Source organism: Lissotriton vulgaris, chromosome 5 (assembly GCF_964263255.1).
Source record: "Lissotriton vulgaris chromosome 5, aLisVul1.2, whole genome shotgun sequence".
NCBI lineage: Eukaryota > Metazoa > Chordata > Amphibia > Caudata > Salamandridae > Lissotriton > Lissotriton vulgaris.
This window is the reverse complement of record NC_141693.1, coordinates 324,332,085-324,355,172: the sequence shown is the minus strand read 5'-3', so window position 1 is coordinate 324,355,172 and position 23,088 is coordinate 324,332,085. Positions and strand designations below refer to the sequence as shown.

At 45.6% G+C, this 23,088-nt stretch overlaps 1 protein-coding gene across 2 annotated transcripts in view; it reads right to left on the bottom strand.

Annotated features, from left to right (window-relative positions):
- The window catches only part of ARHGEF16 (Rho guanine nucleotide exchange factor 16), a 340,813-nt gene that overhangs the window by 131,432 nt on the left and 186,293 nt on the right, over positions 1-23,088 (bottom strand). For both annotated transcript variants that reach the window (XM_086921558.1, XM_086921559.1), the window contains exons 5-6: positions 5,906-5,962; positions 4,347-4,507 (exon numbers count right to left, since the gene is read on the bottom strand). In XM_086921558.1, the coding sequence (XP_086777684.1) occupies positions 4,347-4,507; positions 5,906-5,962 (218 nt within the window). The remainder of the gene's footprint in view (positions 1-4,346; positions 4,508-5,905; positions 5,963-23,088) is intronic.

Below are 23,088 nucleotides of genomic sequence, written 5' to 3'. Positions count from 1 at the left end.
AAAGGAATGGACAGACAAGCCCCATAGGCTGCCTTTATGTGGCTCAAACAGGATACTGTGCCTTTAAGAGAACTCTCCAGAACTTCTCCCAGTATCCCAGAATGCACAGCAGGTCCCTTTTACTTTCAGTTCTTTTTTCTGGCTCCTGCAAGCAGGACCCTGGAGCATTGAGCTCTCCCTTTCAAGGGTTTATTTGGTGATTTTTCACTTTTTCTTGTGTGTAGTGCTAAGCCTTTTTTCTTCCCTGTGGGTGCCCTGTATTATCAAAATGCCTGGCTTATTTGACAATTGCCCAGAGTGTGATGGGATGAAGGCCAAATCCGACCCACATGGAGTGTGCATCGTCTGCCTTCCCTCCTCTCATGTCCCAGAGGAGTGTGACATCTGCCAAACCTCCTCTGCCAGGACCCTGAGAGAGAGGATGAAGATCAGGCTCCAAGGTCTCGAGGACAGACGTCAGAAGGCACAAGGTGGGTCAGGGCATGCTTCATCTGCCCATGCAGAGGCCTCTGGGGGGCTCCCCAGGGGCAGGAAGTCCAGCAAGCGTCTCCATACTCCGCCAGCGTTGATTGCGTCGACTACGGCGTCGAGGGGGATGACAGCAGTCTGTTCCCCATCTCCCCGGGGCTCCGTCAACGGCATCGTCGAGTCATCGACGTCAAGAAAAGGCCTGGCGTTCCGACCCAATGAACATGCTGACACGTGCCACAAATACACCATAGACAAAGATGACGGGATCTGAAAATGAACCCTTTACCACATTGACATGGAATGTAAATGTCCTTGGAGATAAAATCAAAAGGGGGCTTGTGTCGCCCTTTATAAGGCGCATACACCCAGGCTGAGGTCTACCTGAGAAGGAAATCTGGGCACATTGGAGAACATAGACTGGGAAGCAGCCTTGATGCACCCTAGAGAGGTGGTGATCAAATCACGCCTTCGCCTCATTCAATACAAAATACTACACAGGGCCTACTACGATAGAGCTAGAGTATATAAGATGGGGTGAGTAAATGAACTCAAATGCCAGAGGTGTGGAAACGGGGGTTGCGACTTTCATCATATCATTTGGCAGAGTGCCAAGATACGGGCCTATTGGAGAAAGATGATATAGAACCTAAGCAAAATACTAGAGGTCACTATACCCCTAGATCCCAATGTATTTTACTGGGAATCCCGAACTATATTGATCTGGGTAGACCACAGTTAATCTTTAACACACTGGCACTGGTAGTGGTGAAGAGAGATGTAGCAAGAAAATGGGGAGCCATAAACACACCAACGCTCCAAGAATGGAGAGTAGGGATGGATATGTACATGGAAGCCAAAAGGGTCACCTACAAGGCGAGGGGCTGCCCGAAGAAATTTCACAAGGTGTGGGGCAGGTGGAGGAAATATTATGTCTTTGATGTAATAGCAGGGGACGCTTAAATGGACCCCAGAGGGACAGTCCTTCCAGGCTCAATGACAAGCTGAGGGTAACTCGGCTCTGAAGGAAAAGGAAAGCTGTATGGAAATGTTATATAAATCTTTGGTTTGTGTGCGGTTATGCAACAAAGGGGCTCCCAAAGGCTATGAAGATGTACTGGTTTATATGCTGATTATTAACATAAGGTACTGTATGACTGTGACTGAATTATGTTCTGGTTTCATTGTTTTTGAAAATAATAAAAAAAATTAAAGTAAAAATATATATATATATATATATTACCTACTGGCGGTCGCCAGTAGGTATATATAGTTAGGATTTTTTCTCTATGGAACTTTTGAAAATTCTACGTCTAATAACTTTGGCGTTTGTGGACGGAATCGGCTGAAATTTTCAGGGAAATGGCACATTTTGTTTCTGAGCAGCCCCTGAAAATTTTGGGGGGGGGGGGGGTTTGTCAAGGGGGGGGCCGAGAAAAAAGGGGGGTCCCAAAACGCGTTTTTCCCATTCATTTTTCCATAGGGCGTTTGGCCTCACTTTTAGCTCGAACGGCTGAATGGATTTGCACGAAACTTGGCAAAATTGTAGGGACTGTTAGCCCGATGTGCCTTTGCTGGGTCTCAATATATGTGCTCCAGTGGATTTTGAGAAATCAACGTTTAAAAAACAGATATATCTGTGACAGCGTACCGGATATATATATATATATATGTATTGCAGGCAGTACACAAAATGTGGTTATGCAACGTTAAATAGCCAATAATTCCTTTTAGCGTCTTTCTTCAATTAATTTCTCAATTGTATATCTTTCAAGCTGATTCTAAGTTATATGTTATGACAAAAAATGAGAATCAATTTGGAAGAGACCAGTTGTAAAAATCAACCGATACACATCTCACAGACAAGAATCCCAAACTGTAGACAGAAGAACTACGCTTTCCTTACAGTCTCTTAGAAAAGCAAAGATATCTTCAGCTGAAAGGAACTTGGAATACAGGACAGAGCCTCAGTCAGCAGCAGGTATAATGTGATAAAATCCTTATTAAAGCAGGAGAGGCAATGAGTCATGAAATTACATTAACAACAGCACGTGTCTAATTATAACAGAGAAATAAAAATCAGAATCATACATTTTGGAAATGCAATAATCCAGTCTGCAAACAGCATGTCAGTTTCTGGAAATACTCATTTTCTCTATCAACTACAGGTGTTTAAGTATAGAAAAATATGAAATAGCTCCAAACAAAATCTTGCAATTTCCATGAAAAGTACATTTTTTGTCCCAAAAATACCAGCTTTACAGTTTTAGTAAAACATATTTTGTTTTCAAGTATCAGTGTGCCATTTTCAGCAAGTAGTTACATGTACTCTTGCCAAATACAGACAGAATTTGCATTTCAACCTACATGTCGTCATCAGGTGCTTGGCATGAACACTATATACAGGTCTTTCGCCAATATGACAGGATGAAGAAAAGGACATCAAGAATACCCATGTCAAGATTGGCTATTGTTACATTACCATCCAATCTGTAATGGATGGGCTCCATAACAGCAAGGAGGCCCATAATATGAAAATAATTATCACCCCTGGGCTTGGGCTAAATACGAGCTCTACTACTAGGACCGGAGTAGGTACCGTCATATAAAAAATGCTCAAAAAATGCAAGGTCTGACAACATTATGCTTAGGGCAACATAATGCTAATGGTGGGTGGCATCATGGCAAGGAAAGCCACATTATGGCATGATTTACCACCATTATGCTATTGGACAGCATTATTCAAGCAATGGGTGCCATCATACCAAGCATGACCAAACAATTATCTCATTACATTCATTATCACACTGCCAACAATATTTCCCGGGTAGCAGCATCATGCCAAGGATTACCACAATATAAGAAGAAATATCACCATTATGAAAAAGCAGGAATTGCTCCAGGGATTGGCACCACCACAACAGAGAATATCTTGTAACATAGGGACCATCAAAGGACAGCCACAAGATTTCTGAAACTATCACCAGAGCCAACATTATGACAGGGGTGGGCACCCGCGTGTCTTGGATGGCCACTATATGGCAGTTATTGCAACCAATATGCTTGGAGCAAGCCCCATGTCCCCGGTGACCCCTTAAAGTCAAGCTAGCCGGGCTGATGAGAGGTGTTACCTCGAAATAGGTCCGGTCCTCGGATGCTTGATTCCGGTCTGGGAAAGATATGGCTGTTGTAGTTCGGACTGGACTGTTCCCATGGGGCACAGGGTCAGAGCTGACTTGCATAAAGCCATTATCTGACCCAGGGTGGTGTGGAGTGCAAAAAACGATGGATTTAGGCCCAGATCCTTGTACTGGGGTGAATGTAAGACATTGATCTACATTCTGTCCATCAAATTGTTTTTTGTCATTTTCTCCCTTAGCTTTAATAGCATTCCTGCTCAGGCCTCTGCAGCCCACCAGTCTAACTCATAGCACCTACACTCTCGCATGGCCCCTACTCAACTAAGATACATTGTGAATGACAGTAAATGGCCTGTAATATAGCCAATCCATTTGGAGCTAGATGGCCCTTGACACTACGGCAGGCCCACTGTTGAAGGTGGGGGTATAGGAATTTTGGAAAGGAGTTTGTGGGTTAAATATGCATCAAGAACATAGTTTTGGAGTAAGAGACTTAACTGGTACCTCTCAATCAGATCAGTCTCTGGTGTTCTTGCTGTGTCTGATTTCCAGATACCCGCCATCTCCAACAAAATCTCTTTAACTCATGTCAACTCTACTTACACTAAACAAATTCAAACACCGACGTCTTGATGTGGGCATGGCCTTAGAAACCCCCAAAAGATAACCGAATTCACTTGGAACTAGGGAGCAGTTCAATGTGTACATTTGCTACTTTCAGTATGAAACCGACTTTACCTCTTGCTGATCTCCAAGATGTCCCCGATGTTAGAGAAGAGGTGGTGATGGTCGGTAGTGTTCATGGTCTCTTTGAGTTCCTCAGATTTACGGAAGAAGCGCACCAAGATGTCAAGGCTGTGTAGGTAGGAATACTCAGAGGTGATGATTTCAAAAATGGCCTTTAAAATAGGAGAAAGTTGTTAACTATGTTAGTAAAGAAGGTTCATTTTAAAAGGGCACTCAGGCTAAAATGACATCTATTGCTGCAGTTGCCCTTTCGTCCTGCCTTGTTTGAAGCATCTTTATTCAAGTCTTTGGAAGGGATAAACTTCAAGAGGGTCCTAACACAGATAGGCTTCCTTCACACATTCAATAGGCGATTCTTTCTGTTTCAGGTATAACAAAAGGAATGCTATGAAAGATGTTGAATTTGACCACAATAAGCAGCTTCACCCACTAGGGTTGAAGTGTGGGCTGTCCTCGTGGTCTCGGTGGCTGTTGGCATCCTGCTGTGGCTTCTTTAGAGCATTCCTCTTCAGATACCTCATACATAAAGAATGACCTACAGCTAGGCCTCAAGGCCTCCTATGCATATGTCAATTGAAACCCTCAGTAAAGCATTTTCCATCTACCTCCTCATCACAAACTTATGTCTAGCTACTAAATTAAATGTCTAGCCCAGATGTGCCTAACTCTAGGAGAATACACAACCTTCCCCATATTCCCTGCAGTCAGAATCCTAAATAGTCTTATTTACCTAAGGAATGAAAAGATAGTATGATTCTAAAGATACTAAGTCAATGTTTCGGCGTGATTAGCATCGGGCAAGAATTTGTGTTTTTTAATGAACATGTCATCACTTCCGAAAGAGTGTCAGTGATGAGGGACTCACATGGACGAGAGACAATATCAGTTATTATCAAGTCCAGAGCCTTTCCTATGTGACATTATTCATTTATATATTTTTAAGCAGACAAGAAAGCCTGCTCTGTGGCTATGATCCCTGGTATTGTGCTATTTAGGTGAGTGGAAAATGTGGTGTCATACTTTTACTGCCTAATACACTTTCCACAGACACTTTCCATTCCACAGCGCAATGAATTATTAAAAAGCACTGGATGTTTTGCATCTGTCCTGCTGTGGACACTGACCTGGGAACAGGAATAATGTTAACAAGCAATTGGGGGGGGCGTTAGAGGAACAAATTGAGACACTTTAAAACATCAAAACACAACTAGATTAGTCTTAGACCATTCTTCATTAGGGTACCTGCTAAAATAAAGACACATGGCATTAGACCCCTTAGGAAGAAATCGAAAAGGATACTCTCACCTGATGTTACAGGAAATTGTGTAACATTGTAGTGGGTGGGTTGGACAATGCTACCAAGCTCATGAGAATTTGAAACAAGGCAAACCTACCATAACCATCTTTAAAATATATCTACTCCTTGGGGCTGCCAACTAAGCTTTTATTTGATGACTGCCAAATTTGTTTTGTAGGGACTATCCTCCAGTTCACAGGAACAGCCAGATAAAACAAGTTGAAACTGTTCTGGAAGATCACATAATGGTTACCTCTTGTCTTTTTCGTTCCACGGGAGCAATTATGTCCAGAAGGCCAGACTCCTGCACCTGAATGGGTATACAAATAACATTTGTGGTACATGATATGCAAAAATTGTTCTCAGACACTTAATACTTAGTCATAACATTAGGAACATGTTTTTGAGCACTATATAAAGAAAGTTAAGTAAAATGCAAACTCATCCGACTCGCCCACAGCGAAGTATTTTTTCTTATCAAAGTATTTAAATACTGCACAAAATGCAGTTTTTTTAATTCAAACACAAAAAAATAAGTCGTCAAGTTGGATAAACACCAGACCACAACTCAACTTTAGATGACAGCATCTCAATCATATGTAGATTCATGAAGCAGACTATTAACTATATTTTGCACTGTTCCACAGGTCAACATCTTATTTATAAATGTATAGTGACTTCCGTTTTCCGTGCATGAGTGACTGGGCAAAACATTTGCAAATTTGGCATTTCAATCATCGACAGGAGGGAAGCCAGGATATCTAAGCCTATGAGAGATCAGAACGTCCCTGTCATACACAATTAAACTCAAGTGATTTTATTTACATCTTACTGTTCAGAAATCGAGTGCCTTGCACCAAGATGTCCTACCCTAAACTCCTCTGATGAGCTGAGCCCAAATGACAGTGAACCTCGTGCCAGAAGTTGTGGACTTATGCACATGGGGCGTTTCACCTGGAATGGCAAATTTGTATGTGATTTTCTGGCACAGCACAAATTACAATTTGCCAATCTGATTGCTTAATGACTCTGAGCTTTATTTAGAAGTGGGCGGATGCGGGACAACAGTCCTAAATTTGCGGATGTCTTGTCCACCATAATAAGAGTGCACGGATGTCAATCGCACTCTAAAATCTGCAGTCGGGACAATCTGCCTCTTTGTGGTAGAAGTTCTATTCCACCAAACTCTAGATTAGGTATTTTTGTCAGTATAGAGTCAGCTTGTCATTTAGAAACCAGTCGACACTGATGGGCTGATACATTAGACCTGCAATGATGTCTAATAAAAAAGGCAGTATCTCTTAAGTCCAGAACAGCAAATGTTGAAGTTTCTTTTTCTCGTTATTGTTCTAACAGAAGTGGCACTGTAAGGAAATTATGGGCAAGGGAATACAGGCATGTGGCATTCCTCCATAACTTATGTCCTGAGCATAATGAACATTAGTATGTATGGTATTTTGTCAATAATATACATGTACATAGCGGAAGGCGATATGTCCGAGATGGGGACGGAGAAGAAATATACTAAAAAGTGGTCTCCGTGACTAGACAGAGGTAGTAGAGGTGGGCAGATTTTAAAAGTGTTATGATCAGGGTTACTGGAATTATGCAAGGGAGCACCAAATTATGCAGCAGGGTTGATTAAATTATGCAACAAGAAAAGAAACAATATGCCTCATAATGTGGCACATTTTTGTATAGGATTACTTCATTTTTTGTAAATTGTACACATGATTATACAGCTTGAGAAAAAATGTCACTCTCCAGATGCTTCGCAAGATCTTTAGGTGACTCCCAGTCAACATTAGAAGGACTGTCACACAGACCCTCATCAGCAGCAGGCTGGACGACAGAAACATACTTTACGTAAGTATAACAGCAAGCCTCTTGAAGAGACTTCAGACATTACAGAACGCAGCAGCAAGACTCATCCTCAAGCTGCCCAGAAGGACCCATATCACACACCACCTCAGGAAACTTCACTGGCTCCAGATACAGAAGAGATGCCAGTTCAAGATGCTGACCTATACTTACAGAGCCCTACAAAATGAAGCACCAGCATACCTCAACAAATGACTGACCGTCCACCAACCAACCAGAAACCAGTGGTCTGCCTCCCGCTTCTTCACAAATACCCCCAGATCCGTCAAACCAACAGCGGAGGGCACTCCATCTCACACTAGGTAGGCAAGACATGGAACGTCCTTCCCCTGCACCTAAGGACAGGCCCATTGCTCCAGCAATTCTGGAGAGAACTCAAGACCTGGATGTTCGAATGAAATAGGACCACAACCTCGAGACCCTGATGGGTGATTTAAAGAGCTCTATAAATGTCTGATAAACTGGTACTAATCAAAACTGGTACTAATCAAATCACTAACAACTAAAAACAGAAATTAGCAACTGAATGACCAGTTAACATTTGTGAAGACCCTTCCACTGTGGGCGAACACGTCACCACAGTTTTAGTACCTTTTGATCAGTTTGCATTAGAAACTGGTTTTTTTTTGTTAAAATCCGAAAACTATGCAGCAGATGATGGACTACGGAGCATTTGCATAAAATCCATAACTATGCACAAAGAGCCACGTCCGCAGAATTGTAGAATTCCAGTAGCCATAGTTATAATGAAAGGCAGAAACAACTGGAGTGGTTCAGAGTAGAGTACATTTGCATAAAGTGCAGTGACGCAGAGTGGAGTAACGCAAAATAGAGTGTAGCGGTGTGGTGCGGTGCAGAGAAGAATGGAGTATGTATGGTGTGGTAGCGCACTGCCATTACAGCCAATAAATGTTCCATTGAAATGACCATTACATTTGCACAGACACAGTTTAACTGCTAAAAGTATGCAGAGCACAAACGATGTGTGGAAACCTAGTGTATTGACTTGTTTTGATGATATTCAAATATGTGTTTCCACCACACTTCTGAACTACAAAAAAATGTGTTTCCTTTGTGCTTTCCTAATTCTGATATATTCCGAAATATCTATTGTTTTCATTTACAGGCATTTACATTTTATTGTGCGCTAGAAAAAAAGCCAGTCCTTCCAAAGCAAGATGGTCACATAATTCCTCTCACTTTGAAGCAAACACAGTGCTCCCTAAGAAGACTAGCCTAAAATTGGACCGCAGTCCTTGAATGCACAGCAAACGTGACAAGATAAAAACACGATTTAAATTCCTGTGTACAGAAAGAGAGCACTGTGGAAGATACAGTAAACTGGGTAAGCTCCACAGGAGGGGCGAACTCAAGGTGGTCAGCCTAAAATAAATAAAGCCAGCAAACAGACAGCAAGCAAATGGGAGTTACAAAGCACAAAGCCAATGGTAAGCAATGGGTTTAATGCATTCCGAGGAAAGCTTTCCGAATGTCCCCAAGAGGTCTTCAGCAAACCAGACAGCTGCGTAGTCTGGTAGGCTTTGACCTAAACAAGGACTTTCTATTTTGTGTGTGCTAATCGCACAGTTATAGCAGTCTTCCTGCACCTCTACATTGGTGGAAGCTGCTACTAAGTGCTTATGCAGCATCTGAGCATTGAGCCACCATCCTGCTCTCACAAACTATGTGGGGGGCAGGTATCAACCGATCTGTGGATTTAGCCGACAATCTTGAGGTTTCTAGTTGGCAAGAAAGATCCTAAATCAGCCTAGTCTCCCTACAGTTGGCATTTAATGTAACATACATATGTATTTGCAAAGCGTGCGTTCACCCAAGGGTATCTTGGCACAGAATAACAGATGTTTACTATTATCCAACTCAATGGTACTCATTCAAAAATCTTTATTCGACCAGTACACTGGCCATAAAAGCACATAAATTAAAAAAAAAACACATTAAATGAGAGCACATCAGCTTCACAATAGATGTTAATGGCACTCATTGTATCGACCTCAGAAGGATGAAAAGCTGAGTGGACTCGCTGGGATTTGAACCTGTTACCATGCGGTCGAACGAACACAGGTCCCTCAGGGAGATGCATTAGTCCACTAACCACCAGACTGGGGGTGGGCTTCCTAGCAAATCACGGTCAACCATGCCAAAGGTTGCTAACCATGCCAAAGGTTGCTGATGTTTTCAGTACTACTTCCAATGTCTGAAATTACATATACTCTGTGTAGTGGATCATCCACCACCCAGACTATATGTAATTGTAGACTGTTATAGGCTAATCTTAGTACTCGCTGTACTGTGCCTCGGCGGACATCCAGACACAACTAAGTAAAGGACGCGATAAACATCAAGAGGATACCGGAGAACCATTGGTCTATGATCATTGCTACCTTATTGGTTCCCAGTAATCTGTCAGTAATCATCAAAAAGTTCTCTGGGTTTTGAATGCTCTTTTAAGGATAGGGGAAACCTGGGGTTTTAGGGAGGTGAAATAATTCTTACCTGCAAGGTGGATTTAAGATTTTGCAGAATATAACCTGAAATAAGCAACAGAAATGGGAATGATGGATGCAAACTTTGGCTTCAATTTTTTTTTTTTTCAATAACGCCCTGTTTAGTTGGTACAGCCACAGAGTATATCTCCGATTTCTCAGCTATTAACAGATTTCCAAACATGGATGTCAATTCACCAAAATGCCATGGGTAGTGGAAGTGACATCACACACCCTTTGACCTTCACTTTCCTCCACACACACATGCTAACACATACACACACTCTCACATAAACACCCACTCACCCACAAGCACACACAAAATATACATTTGAAAGCATTTTTTACTTATCTCAGCTGCCAGGGAAAGTCTTATTCAAGATAACTGTGCTCTATGTTTTATTACAACAATAATGAATAATGTGCTATTATTCACTATTAGTGTAATAAAAAGTAGACACAAAACAAAGAGTCGAGCCCATACCAATGCCCATAAGGACGAGCTGCCACTGTGTTCCTGGCACTGAACTTGCCAAACTTGAGACCAGGGGTCACGAAGGCAGTGCCTGGGGTAGCAACGGAAAAATCAGGGGTCGTAGTTGCGACCTCTGGATGACCCCAAAATGACATCTTTGTTTCCAACTCTAACGATTAGACAGTGATTAGTGTAGAGCTGCTCCTGGCAGCAGTTGATATTGACAGGGCTACTGCAAAATAACCTGACATTGCCTGAATCAACCAGAATAAAACAAGTATCTCAAAAGAGACATGTACACTGATAAGTTTGGTTTGTGGTTTGAGCACATGCTGCTGAGATTGTTAACATGTAACATGTTGCAATCTTCATTTGTCAAACTGACCTTTCACATTCTGAATCAAAAAGAACTGATGGACAGAATGCTGAACATTTGAAAACAATCCCTCCCAGTCTCAAATTTGGGTTTAATCCATTGTTTTTTTGCTCACTATATCACCCCAGTTTGGACCCAGCCATATGCAAATCAGTCTTGACCCTGCACCCCATGGGAACAGTCCAGCCAGAACTGCTGGGCCAGGTCCTCCCTGGACCAGAAACCAGCATTCTGGGACTGGTTTCGGGGTTTCACACTCTTAAGACCAGAATTGGAAGTCTGAATAACCAGCCATTAACTAGAAGTTATGGTGCAGCAAATGCGTCAGGACAGCATGAGTGTGTGCAGTAAGTAAGCTAGTTGGGTGACGTATCTCTTACAAGTAACTGCAATTGTGCAAGCTGCATGCTTAAATGGACGTTGCTGAATTTCAGTCTGTGCCCTTGATTCTTCTACAAAGTGCCAGCGCAGTATAACACCGCTCAAATTAATTTCAGATTTCCCAATACTAATTCCCCACTTATCCTGTTTGGGTTCCGGAGTAGAATGGCACCTGCCAAAAAGCACTTTAACACCTCAACAGGGATAGCAAGCTCTATATAAATGCAAACCTTTCCCTCTTCTAGCCCTCCACTATCCTTCTCAATACAAATAACAGACTAGCATATCCACTGCTCAGAAGGTACATCCCCAGTGGATAACAAGGGCATAACTTGCATTTTGTTTTCCACCTCAAAGCCTGAATGAAAAAAAAAGCACCAGCTAACTTTTTCACGCAGTGTCTGGGAACTATAATCTTTCAAACTCTGAAAAGATTAGTGGTTTCTTTAAATTACATGTTACCAGCGTGCAGGATACAAGTAATTAGCATCCACTCTCTTTAATTGATGTCGGGCAAAGGTGGCACTTTGATGCGGTCTGCATCTGTAATTCAATACTATTTGTGGGCACCAAAAAAGATCCCAATTAAAAACAAGCATTTACAATGCAATGGTCTCGGCATTATTAAAGGTAGAGCTATTGGCATTGCTCATGACTTTTTTTTTTTAATCATAAATAAATGGCATTGTCATTTACATTGCCAATAGCTTAATCGTTGAATAAATGGCATTGTCATTTACAATGCCAATAGCTTAATCGCTTGCAAATGCATGACCTATTGCATTTACACCCACACAGAACCACACACACAAAGCCACCCACACACACACACACACAGAGCCACCCACACAGAGTCATTCACATAGAGCCACCTACACAGAGCCACCCTCACACAGACAGAGCCATCCACACATAGAGCCACCTACAAAAAAAGCTATCCACACAGAGCCACACACACACAGAGCGCCCACACACACACACAGAGCCCCCCACACACACAGCGCCCCCACACACACACAGCGCCCCCCACACACAGAGGCCCCCCCACACACACACACACACAGAGCCCCCCCCACACACACACAGAGCCCCCCCCACACACACACAGAGCCCCCCCCACACACACACAGACCCCCCACACTACAAATGCCATGACAATCGCTACCACCACTCAGAGCCTGCTGGTATGACCCACACCTCCAGGATTCCCAATCTGCATACAGCTCCTTGGTGCAACAGTAATCCCTGCTCCGCCACACTGCAACGCGCCTTCAGGCCTCGACAATAGGTAGGAACGCGCTGTAGAAATGAGGTGGAAACAGTCAAAGCTGACAATCAGACAGGTGCTGGCTGGGCCACAGAATAAAAGACTAAACGCAACGTGACTTCTATGGACCCCATCAGGAGCAGTAACATCAGAGCAACCAGACATCCACCCTCTAAAGGAAGGAGGAATGACCCCCTGGCAAGAAAGATGGCCCTCCCTCTTTTTCCAGCTATCTCAAAAAAACTAAAAAACAATGGCCAGCTTATTCACCGAACACTGCCATGCTACAAATAAATCAAATGGCAAATGGGAAGGAAAAACTACTCGGTGTGCCTGGGAGGAAAAAGATCATCAAATTCATAACACCACTTGCACACAAACAACCGCATCTAATGTGTAGGTAATGATGCCACAAACACCAGGGCACATATAGGTTAACATCTGAACAAGAACTGTGCCTTTGACACGCCTTTCGTTTTTGTTATTATGGCAAATGTATGCAAAAGTCGATATCAATTCTAAAACATGCTAACGGTAGTGCACAGGTTTACATAAATAAAAAATAACCTGGTGCAAAAATACATTAAAAAATTAAATAGAATCAGATAGGAATGCCAGCCATGTACGTAAAAGTTGACTACATAAAAGGTAGGATGCACACATACTAATTCACAGACAAGAGCCAATAATGGAATAAAATGCGAAAGACACATTAACAGACTGATAGATGAAGGGGGTTGATGAAAAGTCTCTCTGTGTTTGAATATGTGTATTTAGATTTATGGTTTTTGGAGGAAAGACAAGGCTAGCAAAACAGCTAAAACTACCTCTGGCCAGCTCTAAAAAGAAAGATGCTTAATCAAAGGGGAAAAATGACAGTGCAAGATAAGCTGCTGACAAAAAGGTGATGTCGGACGTGTTTCCATTCACCCGCCATACTCGCCATTACAGTGGACTCTGGGTATGGGGCAGGGTAACCAGGGGAGCAGAGGCTGCGTTACCTCCTTTGTGGAAGAAGGCATATAGCCTGCATAGGCCAGCACGAAGCTGCAGCACGAAGCTGCAGAACTTGTTGAAGTCTTCGATGGTCCTTCGTCGCTTCTCTGGAGGCTGCAAGAAAGACAGTCAGTGAGAAGAATTCTCCGTGGGGCACACCACTTCTAACTTTAGCGGGCGCCATCTTCCACCAGCGACCCATGATGGGACGGCCAGCTCCCCGAAGTGGCATTCAGGAGTCACGCTGAAATCTCAAGGAAACGTTTACAACATCCCAGCGACACCCGAGTCTAACGCGCTCATTGGACAATTGAAAGCATGTTTCTACTGCATAAAAATAAATGAATTACACGTATTTCCATGCTACCAAACTGGACATGGTTGCTTTTCGGCCCACTAGGCGAGAATTTAAAAAAGATGAAGTGGGTGGAATTAAAACAAGGCAACTGTAGCTTTTTGATTCGAACTGCTTGGAACGCTAAGAGCGTGGCATATGTGACGCGCGAGAGGAAGGCTATGACGATTAAGGAGAAGCTCGCGCAGCTCTTATGGCTGCAGGAGACAATAGCTGAAAGCCTAGTGGGGCTTTACGGTCATTACTGTTGCGGACCTGCTGTGCAGCAACTTCTTCCAGCGGCGGTCGGGGATATGGAAACCAAAAGCGCCGGAAAAAAAAAAAAAAAAGTAAACGCCCACCTATGAATGATGGAGAGAAAAGGGGCGGGACTTAAAAAAAGACAGAAACGCCCACGAATCTGCTCCCGCTAAGATTGACACATCTCTCTTCCAATAGCTAGCCTCCATTTATGGAGCTAGCCAATGGAAGAGAGAGGCGTAAAGCCCAGTTCTGTAAAACAAAATTTCTCGGCTGCGCGCAAAAAAACGCTAGACCGAGACCTAAAAATGATACTAATGTGTGTTTTATTGTGCTTCCTTTAACAGGCGCACTGCCTTGACTAGCTGTAAATAAGCTTAATTAATATGCAACTCACTCGATATTTTGTTTTTAACATCCCAAAGAAGGATGAAAATCGGAATCAGTCCTGCCGGATTTGAAACTAAAGGTGTCACGCCGATGTCTGTAGCAGGTTCACTATAGAGTCTATGCAGACGCCGAGGCTTCTGAAGTTCTAAATCTGTGCATTAGGGGAATAGTTTTTTATTCGCACATGTTCACAGTTCTGGATGTTTGAAAATAAAACAAATGAAAAAGAAGGAAAGATATATCTGCGCCTTGACTGACCCCTGCTCTAATCAACTGCAAATCATAAATGCCCTAGCGATTCATCCTTACAAGTTAGAGAAAATCGGTAAGGATAAGTTCGGGTAACTCGTAACTCAAAGATGTAACTTACAGCGCTTCGATGCCGCACACAGTGAACAGTCTGCACTACATTAAAATACAGCTCTGGAATCCTTGAATCTCTGATGTCGGTACGTTGTGTACACAATTGTTCCTCCATCTGTGACACGGCTTTCAATGTGCTGGACTTGTCACGCGCATGCGCTGTTGCAGTTTACGAGCATGCTACTGCAGGCTATATTAAGAATCTAGGGCTTCATAGGAGACGGGTGGCTTGCCTCATACTTCAGTAATAGCATTGCCATCAGGCCGGGGGCAGGAATGTTTCTCGGTTCAAGTTTAAAAACTCTCACTTTTAATAGATACCTCTCAAATCAAAGATATAATCTGATGTGCTAAATTAAAACGCTTCCTCCAGTTAAAGAAAAAGACATCTTTTGAAGACACATTATCAAGTTTTTACACGTCTGTTGCATGATTTTCGTACCGAATATGTCCAGGGCACAGGTCGTTCTCGGGCTCTTAGAGCCAGAGCTGACCCCTTGGCTCGTGACCCTGGGCTCTGCTCTCAATGTGTTGGCACGCCCGCTCAAACTGCAGCCAAGAGATTTGCATACATACAGTTGAGGTTTCCTGAAAACAAAACTGTAGTAGGCCTTAGGTGGCGATTATGATCAGGGTTGGATTGGGCCACAATTAGGCCCGGGGAGGCCCAAAAAAGTGGCCCACATTCGCTGATCGCAACATTTCGCGAAACAGTGCTTGGTTGGGATCATGGAGCTAAATATTGCCAAACGTTTGCAGTAATTAAAGTGTTTAAGGGCTATAGCTCCAGTACTTTAATTGGAAATGAACATTCCAGTGGAAAAATATACATTGGAAGCTCAGAGTTATGAAACATACTAGGCACTCAAAGCAAATTAATTTTTTAACATTTAAGTTTGCTGTGGGTGGTTTAATTAATGTCCGCTGGGAAACAGGACATTGCACAGACCTAAACGGCCTTTAACACTCACCCTATTCTTTTCAGGTATTCACTTAAGAGGGGCCCTTCAATGCCCCGAGACTGGTGAAAGGTGCATCTTTCTTTTTCGTTTGTTTTGCCTGCTGCTAGCATCAGACTTAACTTCCGACCAATGGAATGATGCTGGGGGTGGGGGGAGGGGGAGTGTCACTTTCTTTACATACTGGCAGTTTTATGTAGCACGAAATTGGTCCAGAGACATTGGAGTGCTTTCCACGAGCACCAGATAACATTACAGACAGCCAGATACATTTTTTTGGGCCCAGAGGTTGAGCCGACGCTGGGACTCAAACCCAGTTTCAAAGTGGGTTAAGGCCACAGCCTCTCCCTCTTGACTGCAGGAATTGATTTCTAGAAGGCAAAGCAGAAACTAATTTATCTCTGCCTGCAGGGGAGGAGGCAAAAATAATTGAAGAGCCCCGCCCCCCTGCCACCACTTGCTCCAGGCCTCCCCCTGCTGGCTGCAGGTCCATGCAAAGCAAGTACTGATGACTTCGCATCAGCAGCTCCTTGAGGCCTCTGTCACACCTGGAGGGAGGGGCACGACTCATGCTGGGCGCAGCCCATTGTCATTCTGCCTCTCAATGTGCATGGCGTCAAGGTGCTTAGATGTATGTAGAGGCTTTAACAGCCTTTGATGATGTGTCATTTGCAGTGGAGACTGAGACGGGCACAAAAGCGGCCCATCGAAGGGCCTACGCCACAGGCCCATCAGCAGATTGCCCGCCTTGCTATCCGAGGTTGATTAAGTTCAATAATAGGTTTCTGGGGCTTAGAGCGAGGGTCGTCCTACTGCATCATAGGCAATTAAATTAATCTTTGGATTAGCTGGGGACGGGAGGGAACCTATGCTGATAGCGGTCAGTCAGTGGCGCCACAGCTCGCTGCGCATTTCCCGCTTCGCGCTGCGGTGCAAGTCGCCTAGTCCTTTTCCCTCAGCATTGGGGCACGTACTTTAGATAGAGGGGACCCCTTTAAACGGTAGATAGCGCGGATCCGCGCAGGTCCCCCATCCACAGGAGCCACGTATGTGCTGTGTCGCGAGGGTGGTGCTATCATCTAACCTTGGCTGGGCGCCGGCGGTGCTGTCAGTAGTGCTTTGTCACCGTCAGGCGCCAAGCGCTATATCGGCCGCTATCACACACCAGATGACGGGGATCTGGTCCCGTCTCCCCCAGAAAACAGAATAGCGCCCGATAACTGAAGCACGCTGATGCAGGAGAACAGACAGGGTGAGGGCGGCAGAAGACATGTGTATGGGCATGCACCGTGGTCCTGCTCATGCATGCATCCCCAGGGTGGTAATGTTACAGGGCACGATGAATGAGGAAGCGAGAACGAGAGAAAAAGTTTGCCAGCCATGGCACCCTCCTCTCCCACCGCAGCACGGCCGAACTCATTCCCACCGCGGCCACCTTAGTTCACGTATTGAAAAAGTCAATTGGGCGAGAAGCAGAACACAGGCCCCAATCCCTCTCTCACCAATGTACTGTTACGTGTTACATTGTATTTCATGACAGGACTGTGACCCAGGGATATGGGAAGACGCTAGACTTTAGGCGTGATGCCTCAAACACAGTCCCAAATCGGTTAAACCTCTCCCAAAACGTTCATGTTTTCTTGAGGTCTTCCAAAATGGAAGCCCTCCTTAGATGTCTGCAGTGATCTCATTGTATATGGCGGCTTCCAGGGCGCATTCCTGTGCACTAACTGGTGTAAACAAAGAGAAGTGATCTTAAAACTGTAGGAGACACCCCCCCCCCCTTCGCCCCCACCTCCAGCATTTATATAAGGGGTGGCTGCAGAACGAATGCCGTGCCCGGGGGGGGGGGGGGGGGGGGGGGGGGGGTTCCTCCTTCAGTAGATGGGCCATTACAGAGCTCACTCGACTCGACGCAGCTCCATGCATCTGTAAAAGAAAGGAAATAGCCCCAGCCCCCTCTTTAATTGCAGCCAATTCCTGCCTTTTGTCCACTGAGTGGGCGTTGGCAAAGACAGCTCAGCGGGACGTGCACACCTCGAGCCAGCGCCAAAAACGGAGATGACTGCAAGGCCACTACACCTGTGAGTCAAGAGATAAACCAACGTATGGAATCGTTCTAGATCTATTTAGAAAGAGAAATGATTTAAAAAGAACCGAAAAAATATAGTATGTTAACACCAGCTTTAGAAGGAGAAAGAGGAATTATGATAAATCATATCTTTGTTCTAAATGACTAATGGCAAGTACATCCAATGATGCATAGTGCAGTATGTACGCACATGTATTAACACCAATAAGGTAATAATGGCACTTTCTTGTTTTGCCATCTTTAAATGGCCGCCCCCTACTCAATGGCATTCATTTAATCAGTTTCTTAAGAAATACCGTTTTGATTCAGCGCCGCAGGGATCCGACCTGATGCCAAAACACGTTTTATAGGAGGCACATTTCCCTTCTTTTTCCTAAGATCTGAACTTGTGAGCTGCAAATTAAACAAGTTTCCTGCACCAGCCGTAAGAACCCACTGAGCTATTTTATGAGAATGTCAACCTAAAACGTGAAGGCTTAAGTGCAGCACTGTGCAGAAAACACGTCAACAGTGCAACTTTATGAAACTATAGTACCAAGCTTAATTAGGAACACAAAGCACGCGTGTTTATGGACATTGGGGCACACAGTTTGTCTTAAAGGGATAAGCCACTTTCCCAAAGGCAGGGCTTAAAGTGTAGATTTTGCTGAAAGGTACAATGTGAGCTGCAGATAAGCGAGGTGCCTGGCTGCACAGGGCACGGGTTGTGGGCGGGGGCGCTGCTAAGGAGTCTAATGCACTTTTAAGGCCAACAAACGAGCTCCTGGAGTTAGATGAAGCGCCTAAAGGCTCAGTGGCCACAGAGAGATTGGCTTATGGCGGGTTAAGGACCGGTTGAAAGCATCTGGGGGGATTCTGGAGCCCAGAAGTCTGGGTCTGATGGCCGAAGAGACGAAGGAGTACACTATGTGAGCGAGGGCTCCGGAATGAGGATAGTCCGAGGGTGGGTGAGAGAGTCTCAGAATGGCAGGTGATTTCTGAGGTGACTGAGGGTCATCTTTCCGGCTGAAGTCTGTGAGACCCTCTTAACAGTCAGCTAAAGATGGCTGAGTGCAGTGAGGGACTCTGAGTCTGAAAAGCCACCTAAGTACATTTATTGGCAAAGCCACCCGAGGCGCTCCAATGGCCAGTAAAGAGTTTTAAAGGAGGCGACTTACATGCAAAGGGACTCAGAGTCATTCTTCAACATGCCAAGCAGGCCCAAGCGCCCATTACTCCTTCGCCACGAACCTTTGTGGGCAGGTACACCCTGGAGTTTGCCCTTGTTCTCAATCAATCAGGAGTTTGTTAAAGCGCGACTACTCACCCGTAAGGGTCTCAAGGCGCTAGGGGTGGTGGGGGGGGGGGGGGGGGGTGCAGGTTCCATTCCATCAAGGAGGGGGTCTGTCGAAGAGCCAGGTTTTGAGGTTTCTTGTGAAGATGGGGAGCGATGTTGTCTGTCTGAGGTGGAGCGGAAGGGCGTTCCATGCTTTGGTCGCGAGGAAGGAGAAGGAGCGGCCTCCCGATCTGGACTTTCTGGTGCGGGGGACCACGGCGTAGGAAAGCTGGGCTGATCGTAGGGTCCTTTGGGGTGCGTGGAATTTGAGTCGGCTGTTCAGGTATGCTGGTCCGGTGCCGTGGAGGGCCTTGTGTGCGTGGGTGAGCATCTTAAAGGTGATTCTCGCCTCGACGGGGAGCCAGTGGAGTGTGCGCAGGTGCTGGGAGATGTGGCAGTGTTTTGGCAGGTTGAGGACCAGTCTTGCGGCGGCGTTCTGGATGTTCTGTAGCTTGCGGATGAGGTTTTTGTTTATTCCGGCGTAGAGTGCGTTGCCGTAGTCGAGTCTGCTGGTGACCAGGGCGTGAGTGACTGTCTTTCGGTGTTCGAGGGGGATCCATTTGAAGGTCTTACGAAGGAGGCGGAGGGTGTGGAAGCAGGAAGATGACAGAGTTGATCTGGCGGTCCATTTTGAGCTCGGAGTCCAGGATGATTCCCAGGTTGCGTGCGTGGTCTGTGGGGGTTGGCGGGTTTCCGAGGGCGGTGGGCCACCAGGTGTCGCTCCAGGCGTCGGGGTTTGGGCCCATGATGAGTACTTCTGTTTTGTTGGTGTTTAGTTGAAGGCAGATGTTTTTCATCCATTTGGCAACGGCTTCCATGCCTTCTCGAAAGTTGCGTCTGGCGGTGTTGGGCTCGTTGGATAGGGAGAGGATGAGCTGGGTGTCGTCTGCATATGACACAATGTTGAGTCCGTAGATTCTGACGATGGGGGCAAGTGGAGCCATGTAGACGTTGAAGAGCGTCGGGCTGAGGGAGGAGCCCTGGGGGACTCCGCAGGTGATCGGTGTGGGGTCCGAGAGGAAAGGGGGGAGTCTGACCCGCTGCGCCTGCCAGAGAGGAAGGAGCAGATCCAGTCGAGGACCTTGTCCTGGATTCCTGCATCGTATAGTCTGCGTATTAGGGTGCGGTGGGAGACTGTGTCAAACGCCGCTGATAGGTCGAGGAGGATGAGGGCTACTGTTTCTCCTTTGTCCAGTAAAGTGCGGATGTCGTCTGTTGCGGCGAGGAGGGCGGTTTCCGTACTGTGTTTTTTTTCTGAAGCCGGATTGGGAGGAGTCGAGGATGTTGTGTTCTTCAATGAATGTGGCGAGTTGGCTGTTGATGGCTTTCTCAATGACTTTTGCTGGGAACGGGAGCAGGGAGATGGGTCTGTAGTTTTTGAGGTCGGTGGGGTCCGCTGAGGGTTTCTTTAGGAGGGGGTTGACCTCAGCGTGTTTCCAGTCGTCGGGGAACGAGGCGGTCGCCAGGGAGCGGTTGATGGTTTGGCGGAGCATGGGTGTGATGGTGTTGGCGGCTCTGTTGAAGATGTGGTGGGGGCAGGGGTCCGTGGGGGCCCGAGTGGATTGACTTCATTGTCTTCAGTGTGTCTTCGGTGGTGAGGGCTGTCCAGTCATCAATCGCTGGTTTCCGGGTGTCGGGGTGGTTGGTGAGGGTTCAGTGTGTTGGTTGTCTTCGTCGAAGTTGTCGTAGATGCTCTTGATTTTGTGGTGGAAAAAGATGCTGAGTTTGTCGCAGAGGTCTTGTGAGGGAGGGATGTCGGTAGACTCGCTGGTGGGTTGGGCGAACTCCTTGATGATGCTGAAGAGTTCCTTGCTGTTGTGTGCGTGGGTGGAGATTCTGTCTTCAATCGCTTTTTTCCTCGTTTCTCTGATGAGTTGATGGTGGGCGTTGGTGGCGGCTCTGAAGCTGTTGTGGGCTTCTGTGGATTTGGTGTTTCTCCAGGCCTTTTCAAGGCGGCGGCATGTGCGCCTGGACTCTCGAAGTTCCGTGGTAAACCATCTGGCTTTCTTGGCACGGTATTGTTTTTCTTGAGGGGGGCTATGGTGTTGGTGCTGTCCGAGATCCATCTATGCAGGGTTCGGGCTGCGGTGTTGGGGTCGTTGTTTTCTGCGATGGTTGGGGTGGAGTTGTTGAGTGAGGAGGCGAGCTGGTCATTGGTGATTTTGGTCCAGTTTCTTTGTGGAAGCAGGTGCTGGTGTCTGTGGATGGTGGGTGTTCTGAAGGTGAAGTGGACGCAACGATGGTCGGTCCATGGGAGTTTGGTGGTGTGGCTGAAGGTGATGGAGTTTCCTGTAGTGAAGAGGGGGTCGAGGGTGTGTCCTGCTGAGTGCGTGGGCTCGGTCACGATCTGGCGGAGTCCAATGTTGTGGAGGTTGTCCAGGAGGGATGTGGTGTTGGGGTCCAGTTGATTGTCGAGGTGGAAGTTGAGGTCTCCCAACCTCTCACCAACAGAGGCACAGAGGCCCTACAGCAGGTTCCCGCCACCTACATGTACAACTGCACTTCTGGGGTCAGGACAACCCTACGAGGACCCACCCAGAGGCGTGGCTTTGTGCTGCACCCAGTGGTACCTTGTGTCTGTGGTCTGTGAGGCGAGCTGGTGCTGCGGCTACCTCTGATGCATCTCTTCTATGTATGAGGATGACCCTTCTCCCACCTCACCGCCAAATCCTGGAACGCCCTTCCCCATCACCGTCAAACAGCACCCTCATAGGAGGACTCCAGGAAGGGACCCAAGACCTGGCTTTTCGACTGAGACCCATAGCCCAGCGCCTGGATACCCTCACGGATGAGAAGCTGCGCTATATAAGAACAGTTTGATTGATTGAGGCAAAACCTGGACCACAGCTGCAATGCCCTTAACATAGCTGTGCCTATTCAGTGTTTGAAGTGCAGGTGCACTGTTGTTGCTGCCTCTGTTGTACATACTATAGGGCATGTTTGGAGGGCAGTGAGGGAAGTGCTACTGACTATCAGATTTGCACTGCTTTCTTCGATTTAATGCTAGCAGTTTTTCACGTTCACCGATTTAATTGCTTTAATGAGGGGCATGTTACTACGGCTGTCCAAGGGACACTTACCTCGCTGAGCCATCTTGAGAACTGACAAAAGTGTTACTTGATTGATAGCAAATCCATCAGAATTACTACTGATCTATACTTCAGAAAACTTCTCCGAAATTTAGTGGAAGTGTGACTGCCCACAGCAAAGCACTCCTGGTAGTATTGTTATTACTTGCAAAATTGCCAGTACTTCTACTGAGATTACCACTGATACTAGGATTTCTACCACTGGTAGATGCGACACTACTAAAAACAGTAATATTATTACTAGGATGATCAGCTCAGCAAATGCCACTGTCATTAGTATTAACATTTTTATTACTACAACTAACATTACAAGCAGCACAACTGTTACTGGTAGTGGTATTAACAACCCAAACTACTACCCCTACTGCCAGTATAAGAGGTACTACCACTTTTTGGGGGGTTAACACTATTACCCCTTCTGTAAATAGTTGTGATATCACTACAACTAGTAGCAAACAATAAAACCTCAACCTCTGAAGGATTGAAAGGAGTCATTTTGAGTAGGTGTCCATGTGAAGCACTACGTACCTGGAAGAGTCAAGGAGATGAAATTCATAATCCCATTTTTTAAAGTTTGTAAAAAGTGCCGTTAAATTAGGGATTGCCACCACAGACAAAGTGGTCTATTTAGAACATTCCCGCCTGCAAGGCCTGTCAAATAGTCTCCAAAATATAAAATAACAAGCATTGTCAAAGCCAATAGATCTGACCTGCATTTTTAATTATCAGACAGGCCTGTTGAGCTTTGTTAAA